Source organism: Misgurnus anguillicaudatus, chromosome 22, assembly GCF_027580225.2.
Source record: "Misgurnus anguillicaudatus chromosome 22, ASM2758022v2, whole genome shotgun sequence".
NCBI lineage: Eukaryota > Metazoa > Chordata > Actinopteri > Cypriniformes > Cobitidae > Misgurnus > Misgurnus anguillicaudatus.
Window position 1 is genome coordinate 20,099,782 of NC_073358.2, and position 11,881 is coordinate 20,111,662.

Here is an 11,881-nt window from a genome sequence, read left to right on the forward strand (position 1 = left end):
ATGTGTGTCAATAGGCCTGTCTCAACCCAAATGGGCCGCCTAGTAGCGCCTACCTAGAAAACATTTTTGTACATCACCGCTCCTAATGCTGTCTACGCAGGAAGTTTACCCGGTTTAGGACACAGCCAAAAACCTGACCATAGCAGGCCCACAACTTCTCCTACCCCCATACAGTAAGCAATGCATTCCCGTCATGAATTATTAAGATATGAATCCTTACTGGTTGGTGGGAGGCGCGGATAGAGGGAACACAACCTCCTCTTCCTCATATTCCGGTCCATCCTGTTGATCACTTTCATCCACACTCCCGTGCGCCCCGAATAAATTCGGCGGCGGCGGTAAAGGTGGGAAGACCGCAGGCCCATCGGTAGGGGACATCCGGCTGCTGCCTGGGCAGTCTGAAGAGGGGGAATCGCAGCCAGCAGAAGCAGCTCTCCCTGCCAGATCCTCTCCTGCGCCCGGGTAGATCATCACGTCAGAATCCGTGACCCGCACTCGAGCGGGTTTGGAGTAATGGGGAAAGTGGGTCGAGTCGGGGCCTCTACTGCCGTCCGATCCCCTGTCCTCGCCCCTTACCTCCATGCAACAAAAACGAGAAGAGAGCCTTAGCTTATTCTTTAACTCTGTTAAAGCTTTTAACCAGGCTTTTAAAGCAAATTGAGAAAGTTTCCCGCACACACACTCACACGCACTCTCTCGCGCTGGGCCAGCTCAGCTCAGCGGCTAACACATGAGTTAGGTCTTCATTGTTTCCTGAGTTTTCACAAAGACAAGAAAGAATCTTCAAAAATAATAAAGGGTGGACGTCCGAGTAGACGCAGTGCTGATGTACTGAATCTCTTGTTCGGTCTGGCGTCAGTTGTGGGCTGAAGCCCGCGGGAATGTTTGTCTTTTATTGTCAGTCTTTTCGTGGTTGTTATTTTGTTTCCAATGAGTTGAGAAACGAGCGATTTGTTAGTTTAAGCCCTTCGGAGTTGAACACTGGTTCTCGGCACTCTTCTTCTCACTCGAGCCCGCTTACTGAGCGTAAGTTTTCTTGTTCTGTAAATTTCTCCTTCTTTTCGAGATTGCTGGACTGGTGGAACATTTGCCACAGCTGCTCCCAGTCCCACTCCTCTCCCTGCGCGTCCCGCTCATGCGCAGACCGAACTAGCAGATCGCCGAACCGATTCAGACACATGCGCCCAAACCAATCGTGGGATCTGCAATCGACTGAGCGCGATCAACGGAGAGCATGGCGACTGAAGTAATTCAGCGTAATTAAAAAGCATAGTCGCTAAATGATGCTGAAATTGTTTAAATTATTTTTAGTCGCAGCACAATTCCTATAGTTTGTGTTTACTATGTGAGTTTATTCTTATTATAAATTGTGACAATAAATATTTATAGCCTATAGTGATTAAATTATCCTAAAATACTGAGTATAGGCTTAAATTTGTATGTGCGTATTCTGAAACTAGGAAAATTACCCAGGAAAGATAATGAAATATAGAATAAGTAAGTAAGTAATTAAGCTTTATTTAATTATAGCACTCATCACAGATACAAAATCACAAAGTGCTTTACAAAGTGCAAAAAAACAGTACACAGAGATGTAAACAAAATTTTAAACATAAATGCCCAATCAACTAAAAGCTTGTCTAAATAAAAATGTCTTGCAAATTTTGCGTTTTAAAATACAGATTCAGCCATCACGTAACGACAAGGGCAGAGCATTCCAAAGCTTAGGGAAAACTGTCTAAAAGGGCAGGTCTCCCTGAGTTTTAAGACGTGTTTTGGGGCCCCTTGGAAGATCCGAAGAGTGCGAGATTCAGAGGGCTCAAAAAGTCTGTGATGTATTTAGGGCTCTGTACTAGTGCTCTAAAAGTAAAAGCAAAAATTTTCAAATCAATTCTGAAATTGAATGAAACCCAATGGAGTGTAGTTAGAATCGGTGTGATATGTGCCCTTCTGTTCCTACTGAGGCAACTCAGTGAAGATTTGTTAAAACAGATAAAAAATAGAATCACAGTAATCAAGACGAGAAATATGTCTAAAATTTTAAGATAATTCTTAGATGATAAAAACATTTACTGACCAGCTGTCTAGGATGACCATCCAGAGACATTAATTGGTTAAACAATAGATCAAGGTTTCTTAGGCTCGGTTTGACAGACTGAATACGGGACACCTAAATTTACTTCAATATTGTTCACGATAATATCTAATAATCACGACAAACTATATATCGTTAGAAAGGTCTATCTCATCAATGAAGAGAGTGTGCTTCAAAACATTTATATCCCGCTAAATGTCACTGTCCCAACAGTGGGACGCCTACGTTTACTTCAGTGTTTTGCATTTGAATTCTCATCTAATCATGACAAACTATATATCATTTAAAAGCACTAAGTGTGTAGTTTTCATTTTTTCAGTGGGATTTTGGTAAAGGAATGACATAGTGAGAGCCATTTTCTAAAATGCCATGGGTCCACAGGTGGGTCCATGTTGCTATTATTTATTTGTAACACTATTACTTAACCTAAAAATCTTGTGTAGTTTCACAATTTGGGGGAAATTGTGATGTAGTGAGAGTCAGTTTTTTAAAATGTCACAGGCCCACAGGTAGGCCTAATTTGTTTTTATATTTATAACATTAAACCCCTACTCTAAACTCAAAAATCTTGATAAACTATATATAACTGAAAAGCTCTCGGAATGTAGTTTTAATATGTCAAGGTCATCTGATGATAGAAATAATGTAGTGATTTTGTTTGTGAGTGTTACATGACCATAGGAATGCATATTAATATTTTTTGTATAAATCTACAAAAGGAATTTAGCGTTCATATTTCAAAACATTTTAGCAGTAATAATAATGCAGTGACAGTAATTTATACATTTTTGACAAGAGTATGCAGCAAACTGTTGACACCTAGTGGCCGTTGTTGGTAAAACCACTAAAAGTGTGAGACAAACCTTTTTGTGATTTAAACTTGAAATTTGGATCACAACTGCTTGAGACTCGCGGAGTGGAACCAAAAAAACTACTGGGAAATTTCATAGACCACCTGGCGCCGTTTGTTTTAAAAAATAAATAAAAAAATAGGGTCGAACATGCTTATAAACAGGAAGTAATAAATGGAATAATGTGCATCTTTGAATAACTGTAAGAATATTTCCTTTAAATATAATTTTTGTCAAGTTTTGAGAGATAATAATGTATTTTCCACTGTTATTGTTTATTTAGACTTGTTAGTGCGCTTAGAAGCATGTTTGGCGCATTTACCTCAGAGTTTATTTCAGTAATATTGCTGTTTTTCCGGTAAAAATAATACAATTTCAGTACTGCTTCCTTCTCTGTTTATTTATTTCATTATGCTGTTATGTTAAGTTTATTGCCATGAGACGTTCATTGTCGTTATATGACTCTCGTCTAATATTTAAATAATATGCGGAATAATTTGTGGATCTTTGAATAACTGTAAGAATACAGCTTTGAAATTAATATTTGTCATAAAGGTTTGAGAAATAATAATGTTGTGAGGACATTTATTGCCATGTGAGATGTTTATTCCCATTGAATACTTATGTATATAATATGGAAATCATATATACATAGTAGGAAATACACTCACCTAAAGGATTATTAGGAGCACCATACTAATGGCGCTTTTCCATTGCATAGTACCCCACGGTTTAGATTAGTTTAGGTCGGGTCAGCTCACCTCACTTTGGCTTGGTTAGCTTTTCCATTGAGTTTAGTATCACTTCGCAGTGGGAGGGATTATAGGCGTGTCGTTATATTTGCGCTGCCTGCTGTGACATCATACAAGTGAGAGCGTCGTTGTACATTCCCATTTATTTATCAGTCCGCTACAAAATTAAAATTGACCACCACAAATAGATGTTTGCACATCGCGTTTTTCACTAACGTTACCTCTGTCTCACATGACAGTTTCTGTACAAACACCCGCGGCGTCAGCTGACGGCGCTCCGCGGAGCCTCATATGGGTTGGATTTAAGAATATATAATGCTGACGTGCTTGTCGCAAATGTTCCGCCACAAACTGCAAGTCTGGAAAAAACTGTTGGGAGTTTGGGAACTTATAGCAGAGGAGATGACAACATGTTTGCTCGAGGCAGTGCAAGCTAGCATTGAGGTAAAGCTAATCTTTTACATTATAGCGATGACGTGACGATTCTCTCAGACCAATCAGTGATCTACAGTGTTTTCGCGTCACGTTTGGTATCAGCTCGGGTCACTTGGAACCCCAACCGAGGTGGTACGAAAAAAAGTATTGGGTACTACGTACTGCACACAATGGAAAAGCTCCCAAAAGTAAGCTGACCCGACCCAAACTAAACCAAACCGTGGGGTACTATGCAATGGAAAAGCGCCATAATACTGTCGCCTTCAGAACGTCCTTAATTTTATGTGGCAATGATTCAACGAGGTGTTAAAAGCATTCTTTAGAAATGTTGGCCCATATTGATAGGATAGCATCTTGCAGTTGATGAAGATTTGTGGGATGCACATCCAGGGCACGAAGCTCCCGTTCCACCACATCCCAAAGATGCTCTATTGGGTTGAGATCTAGTGACTGGGGGGGGGGCATTTTAGTACAATGAACTGATTGTCATGTTCAAGAAACCAATTTGAAATTATTCGAGCTTTGTGACACGGTGCATTATCCTGCTGGATGTAGCCATCAGAGGATTGGTACATGGTGGTCATAAAGGGATGGACATGGTCAGAAACAATGCTCAGGTAGGCCGTGGCATTTAAACAATGCCCAATTGGCACTTGTGTTCTTCAAGTGTTCCGAGAAAACATCCCCCACACAATTATACCACCACCAGCAGCCTGCACACTGGTAACAAGGTATGATGGATCCATGTTCTCATTCTGTTTACACCAAATTCTGACTCAAATTCTGTAACGAGTGGTTATTTCAGTCAAAGTTGCTCTTCTATCAGCTTAAATCAGTCGACCCATTCTCCTCTTACCTCTAGCATCATCAAGACATTTTCGCCCATAGGACTGCCGCATACTGGATGTTTTTCCCTTTTCACACCATTCTTTGTAAACTCTAGAAATGGTTGTGCGTGAAAATCCCAGTAACTGAGCAGATTGTGAAATATTCAGACCGGCCGTCTGTCGCCAACAACCATGTCACGCTCAAAATTGTTTATATCACCTTTCTTCATATTCCATTCTGACATTCAGTTTAGATTGTCTTGACGAGGAACACATTACTAAATGCTGCAATGTCAGCATAAAAGTGATAGGACACATTATTAAAACCATGCATTATTTCACCAAGGGAAGTAATAGAAACAGAATAGGACCTAAAACTGAGCCTTGAGGGACTACACGTGGTAACGGGGTCATTTCTGACAAAATATTGTTTAGACACGCAAAAGGATCTGTCACTCAAATAAGATGAGAACCATTTTAGAACAGATCCTGTGAAACCTATTTCTTTTTTTAACTTATCAGAATAGAATAGTCCAATGTGTCAAATGCAGATGATAGATCAAGTAAAACTTACACAATGTACTGTCCAGAGCCATCATAATGTCACTTGTATAGATCTCACAAGCACTGAGGATTATTGCAAATGTACCTTTAATTTTCTATTTTGTATATTTAAATTATCTATTGTGAATTCTATTAAATTAAATATAAATGTTACATTTAGAATTATTTGTTTGTTATTACTTCTTACACTTTTTATTTTTAGATATTCCTACCCTTGTGGGAATTCAGCATGGTTTTATTGTAAAAGTGTAGTAAACCATGGTTTTACTACAAGAAAACACGGTTAAAATAACTATAATTACTGTAGTAAAACAATGGCTTATTTCTGGTAACCATGGTTTAATTATAGTAACTGGTTTATTTGTTTAATAAGTTGTACCAATGGTTAATTTTTCTAAGGGTACAAAAACACTACCTAACTGAGACGAGTTTATATGGTTTTACAGTGTTATGACATATTTCAGCTCTGCCTGATTTAAAAAAGATGTTGCTGGATGTAATCGGACATTAATGTGATGTAGTCATGGGAACTGAGGGCTTGCAGAAGCATTTGTGTTCATTATTGCTCTTAGTAAAACCATATTTGCCTTCAATGCTAAGAAGACTATGAAGCTCAATGACATTTCTCAAATGTCAGATTGAGCAAAGAAATACTTGCCTTTTCTTGAATGCTACCTGTACAATGCTGTTGTCATCCCTAGAAGCATTCAGAGAAAGTGCCACATATGGTACGATGCCCACAGAGACATGACCTTAGCATTATTATATTAGTCTAGGATTACATGAAGAAACAGGCAGTTGAGAGTGAGAGACCATCTGAATTCATAGTACTTTGGCAAGTTCCTCATGCAAAATGCTTCCTGCACTTTGCAAGAGTGCACTTTGCAATTAACTTTGCAAGAAGATTAATAATAAAAATACTTACAGCATATTTTTGTTAACATGCTTACTGTGCAATACTTTTATTTGTATAAGTTTTTTGTCTTTTTCCTATTAATCATATACAATTAGAATCACATTATTTGTTTATCATGAACTGAAGATCATAACCGTTCATAATGTGGATTATATAATAAACATTAAACTTTTAAAATATAAGGAATTGGTCTGCATTTTAATAATCTATTTATTAGCATAAATAAATTTATTAGCATTTGAATTCACACACTGATTTCTCTTTAATTTCAATCTTTGACAGGCTTAACTCAAGTCTATAATAAAAATATCAAGGTTATATATTTCTCAGAATATTCTTTACATTATGTAAGATGATAGTAGTGAAGTGGTTCTCAACTGCAGTCAATGACAAGTAAGTAACAGTAATGCACATTTTGTAAATCAAATGTGCAGTGCTGCTGGTATTGCTCCAGTCTAATGTGAATATTCATACACTCCCAATGGTCGGAGCCACTGAACCAGCTTTCAGGTTAAGGATAGCTTATTAAGACTTATGAAAGCTTTTGTTCTTTAAACATTAATTGAGAATTCAACATTGTCCTACATGTTTGTTTAAAGTCCCTGTATAGTCAGATATTAAATGTTTATCACACCACAAAAAAAAGTATTATTAACCACCAAACCAAATTTAAATTATGGAAAAATGGCAAGTAAAAAAAATTATTTATCAAAATCTTGAAAAAACAAGGGCGTTTCCGCTGTCAGTGCTGAAACCACGCCAACTCGCAGGAAAGCTGCCATATCTCTCCACTTTCAAGTACCGCTATAACCTTAATGTATGCTTGCTATTGCGTTAGGGGCAGGCACATGCGCGGTGGCTATAGTGTGTCCTCGAGCCACCATTTTAGCCCTGCCCAAATAACCAAAATGTGGATAAACTCTTTGAATCGCACATAGGTTTTGTGGCGTGTTTTAACAATACATCTCTAACATATTGACTATAATACATTTTGTGTGATATTGTTACTTTTTCACGAAACAAATGTTTACTTATTTAGAACATTATTCAGGAAGAAAAGAGGTTTGTTTATCCTTCATTTACACTATTGCACACACTTGAACTATAGTCAGAACTGTGCAGTGTATACTGTAAAGAAACTGTGCAAGATAAACACTCTCGCCCATACAATCTGTAATAATTCATTCCTTTGTGCTCAGAGTAGGAGTGAGGCAGTGTTGTCTCAGTGGTGCGATTGGGCCGCTCTGCTGGAAGCCAGTTTGTGTTGTCTGGATGATTTGTAGGGAAGAGGGACGGCTCTTTGTCCTCCTGCACAGGCTGCTGCTGCCATGGCGTCTGCCAGACCCAAGATAATGAGATTGAAAGCAGGGTGCTGCTAATCGTCCATCTTAGAGTGTTAGGCCAGCAGAGGAGCACATGCACCTGCTGAGAAGAACTAGTCTGTCACTTTGTCATTATGGACATCTTTGTATATGTATGTATGTATGTGTGTGTGGGTGTTTTACCAAAAACATTGGCAAGACACTTGTTTCGCAGTAAAACTGAGGTATTTGAGAAGAGTATTGTATAGGATCTGTTCATAATAACCAGTAAGGTAATGTTATATAACAAGAATTAATTTACATTTATTATTTACATTCTATTTGGTAATTCCATTGAAGCAAAAAAATAATAATAATTGGACACAAAAAACTTTTGAGTGGATGTTCGATGTTCATTCAGAAAGTATGTTTATGTTTTTACTACATTTAAAAAACAGAAAGTGTCTGAATACCAACTCTATACTAAATGTTTTTTAATGTTTTGCATGCATGCTTGTAATATCTATACTTGCCACCTGACTTAATATTTTATCTATTGAAGAAAAATGCATTTTAACTTTTGAGGCTGCTGTAACTAGGGTTGCCAACTTTCTCACATGGAAATACAAGGCAAAATATGGCCCTTCGCAGCATTATAACTATTATGCCATATAGGTTTATTAATAATAGTTTGTTAAAGTTGGTAATGTCTTTGGGTATTTCAGATTGAGGCATTTTAGACCAGTCTGGGTCAGCAATCTCTTTAGAATTGAGAACGAACTTTGTTACTATGCAGATCTTATACATGCACAAACAGCTACATAACACACATTATATTAAAAAGCAAACATGAAATCATATTATGTGACCCCCTTAAACGTATACTGATTGTGCTTGAAAGAGTCTGTTATTGGATGAAAGGTGTCGGAGATCATTATAAAGTGTCGTCATTAGCGCTGCTGCTGGTGGCGTCGCAAGAACTGACAGGTGGATGACATCAAAGTACCGTGAGAGCATTCTCTATATGATTTCTTAAATCGCTCTCATGGGATTTTGATGTTATCTGCCTCTCGTTTCTTGTGGCACCAAATGAAGTCAAACAAGCCTGTTAAATCACTGGTTAGATGAGCGTAGCAGTCATAAAATGGAATGCGGGACGTCCCATACGCAACAAATTAAGATATGCTTAAAATCATACAAAATGTCAAAGTCAAAATGTAAATGACTCTTTCTGCAAGGAACATAAAAATTAACTCTTTTCCCGTCATTGACAAGTTAACTCCTCAAATAAGAGAAAACATTTTCCTGCCAATGACGCTTTCCTTTTGAGTTTTTACAGTAATCTGTAATTCCGCTATTATGCACTAGATGGATACCCAATTTATAAAAAACTGAAGTTTTTTATAAAGAACTAATTTAATAACATTGTAAACCCGTGTATGATTTGATCATCGTTCTGAATCTGATCTCTAACAAAACTCCTTTACAAAAATGCTTTTTGCTCAAAATTTGTTTTTGAAGAAACATACACATATTTAAAAGGTTATAAAAGAGAACAAATGAACATAGGATGAAACGTTTTTCCCCCCACGTTTTGTCTGTTCTTTCATTTTATATAGACTATTTGAATGTTTATATATTTATAGAAGAAAATTTTCCTGGAAGGCATTTTGTAAAACTTTTGTGAAAATCACAAAAATGCTGGCAGGCAACTTTAAAAAAAAAGGCTGGCGGGGAATACGTTAAAACAGGCAGCTTGAGACAAAGTTTAGGTCAGGAAGTGTCTATTGGGAATTTTAGCATTTTCACTTTTTAAAAGTCTAGGAAGGGAAAATGTCCAAGCCAGTGCCCTTAAATATAAATGAATGTGAATTTTATATTTCTAAAATGAGTGCACTTTATGAATGTTTAAGCAGTACTCAAAGCACTGGAGGATGGGGGGCTTTTGCACACATTGATAAAAAAATATGGTTGTAGACAAATTAGGGTAAAACCATCAGCAATCTTATTAACTTTTATGTCTGGGTACCTTAATTCCCTATATCTGTTTTGAGACATCCCGTATTTCTAGATCTCTTTTGAAGGAGCCTGGTCATAAGACCATGATAAAACGCCTGGATCCTTTTTACTTCACTGAAAACACTTTTTCAATCATAAATGTCATGCATAACCTCATGATTTATCTGGCTAAAGCCTTTCAAGACAAACCAAATCCCACCATTTTTCCTCATACTCCAATTCCACACATCACTCTGGAAATGAATAACATACTTCACATACGTCTTTCCTCACTGTATTTCTCTCATTGTATGGAAAGCTGACAAGCTACAACAGTTCAGGAGCAGATGTATTTGTGTGTTTTCAACAGATTATGTATGAATTTGTCTTCCATGTCATTTTAATTGGGCGTATTTTACCACAGCGCTTTTCCTGGTTTCAGTCTTCTCATTGATGCAAATGTGTTAGAAAATATATAAAGTATCCACCCCACACTTGCTAGTGTTCCCCAGGGGGACTTGGGAAATCAAATAGGCATTCACCAATGATGCTTTGCTTTTGGGCCACCTCACACTTTACACAGTTTTCTGTTCTTTTATATGCAATTAGATGTTTGGTTGCTTGAACGCAAAGGTTTATGAAATATTTATGAAGCAAGAGCTATCTAAAGTATGAATGTAAAACACAAGTTAAAGAACAATTAGAAATTGTACAACTTATAATAACATAAATTGCATTCAGTATAAAGTGTTTATGGGTGATAATTAATTCCCAAAATGACATTTAATTGCAGCATAAACACCATTTTGTTTCACTGTGAGGAAAGCAACCCAATGAACCAAGCAACCCACATACTCCAGAAAGGCAGCTGTTTTCATTGTATTTGCCCCAAGAGACACAAAAGAATGAAGTAGAATAAGATATGTGTGCTAGTATAATTTATCATCATGCTGTACACATAAATGTGTATGGTGTTTAGAGAGTAATGACACGTTAGCTTGGCTGATCTGGGACGAATGATTTTTAAAGGGGGACAGTAATGCAAAGACATTAGAATTTTTTTGTGTTGTTTAAGAATGAGAGTAATGCTGTAGCATTTGTGTCCAATCTGTGAATTTAATATATATATATATATATATATATATATATATATATATATATATATATATATATAAAATTATTATTATTATTATTAAATTATTAAACGTACATTTGTTTTTGATGTTCAATGACTATTCATAAAAACAAATATTTTTCAAAGTGTTCTCTTGGGCTTTGACATCATTGGAATTATGTTTTTTTATGTGCTTATTGTTTCAGGCTGTGTAGTTAGCAATCACTTTCCAAGCCATGTTTGTGTCTTGTTGCAACCTAATGTAATTTCTTGTATGGAATCGATGTCCATAACTAAAACAAAAGCCACACACACGCACACACACACACACACACACACACACACACACACACACACACACACACACACACACACACACACACACACAGGCGCGCACACACACAGGCACACACATAACACACACTTTGTGTTTTGTCACTTTGAGAAATGCATTCTATGGCACTCTGCAGAACAGTTTTAATGGAATTCACAGTTGATTTTATCGCAGCATTCATTGCACGGTCAGCTCACCTTTATCCTGCCTAGTGTTGCCGTGGCAAGACTGACAAGAACATTAGCTAGCTTGCAAAAAGTTGTCATCTCTTAAAATCTTTCCTCTTTCAAATTTACTAAGCTGACATATCAATAACATGCCTAATTGAAAGGGTCCTATAGAAGAGAGTTTTGCCCTTTCTTCTGAAAATGAAAGCTAGCTGGATGACATCATCAGAAGATCATCGATAGTAACATTAATCTTAGTTGAAAGTGGGTCATATTTGTAGTCGAAATGTAACATAAATTTAGAATTTTGTGCCTATTTGACCGAGAAAAGACAGAACGTGACTTTAGAGCACATTTGTATGAAAAACTACAACTCCCACTATGCACCACAATGCACAGCTCTGCAAGCCGCTCCCATTAATCGGAACACGGCTCAGATATGCTATTGTGTACATAAATGCCACGTTAGTAAAACAAAGAAAAAAGCCACCACTATGTGTGACAGACACCAATCATGACTTTCTTTT

At 37.1% G+C, this 11,881-nt stretch overlaps 1 protein-coding gene across 2 annotated transcripts in view; it reads right to left on the reverse strand.

Annotated features, from left to right (window-relative positions):
• The window catches only part of rasa1a (RAS p21 protein activator (GTPase activating protein) 1a), an 88,966-nt gene extending 87,762 nt beyond the window's left edge, over positions 1-1,204 (reverse strand). The window contains exons 1-2 of one of the 2 annotated variants that reach the window (XM_055200162.2): positions 687-1,203; positions 221-576 (exon numbers count right to left, since the gene is read on the reverse strand). In XM_055200162.2, coding sequence (XP_055056137.1) covers positions 221-471 — 251 coding nt within the window. In that variant the 5' untranslated portion in view covers positions 472-576; positions 687-1,203. Of the gene's footprint in view, positions 1-220 lie in introns of both variants that reach the window. The other variant, XM_055200161.2, reaches the window with a different exon arrangement.
• Positions 1,205-11,881: the final 10,677 nt, after the last annotated feature.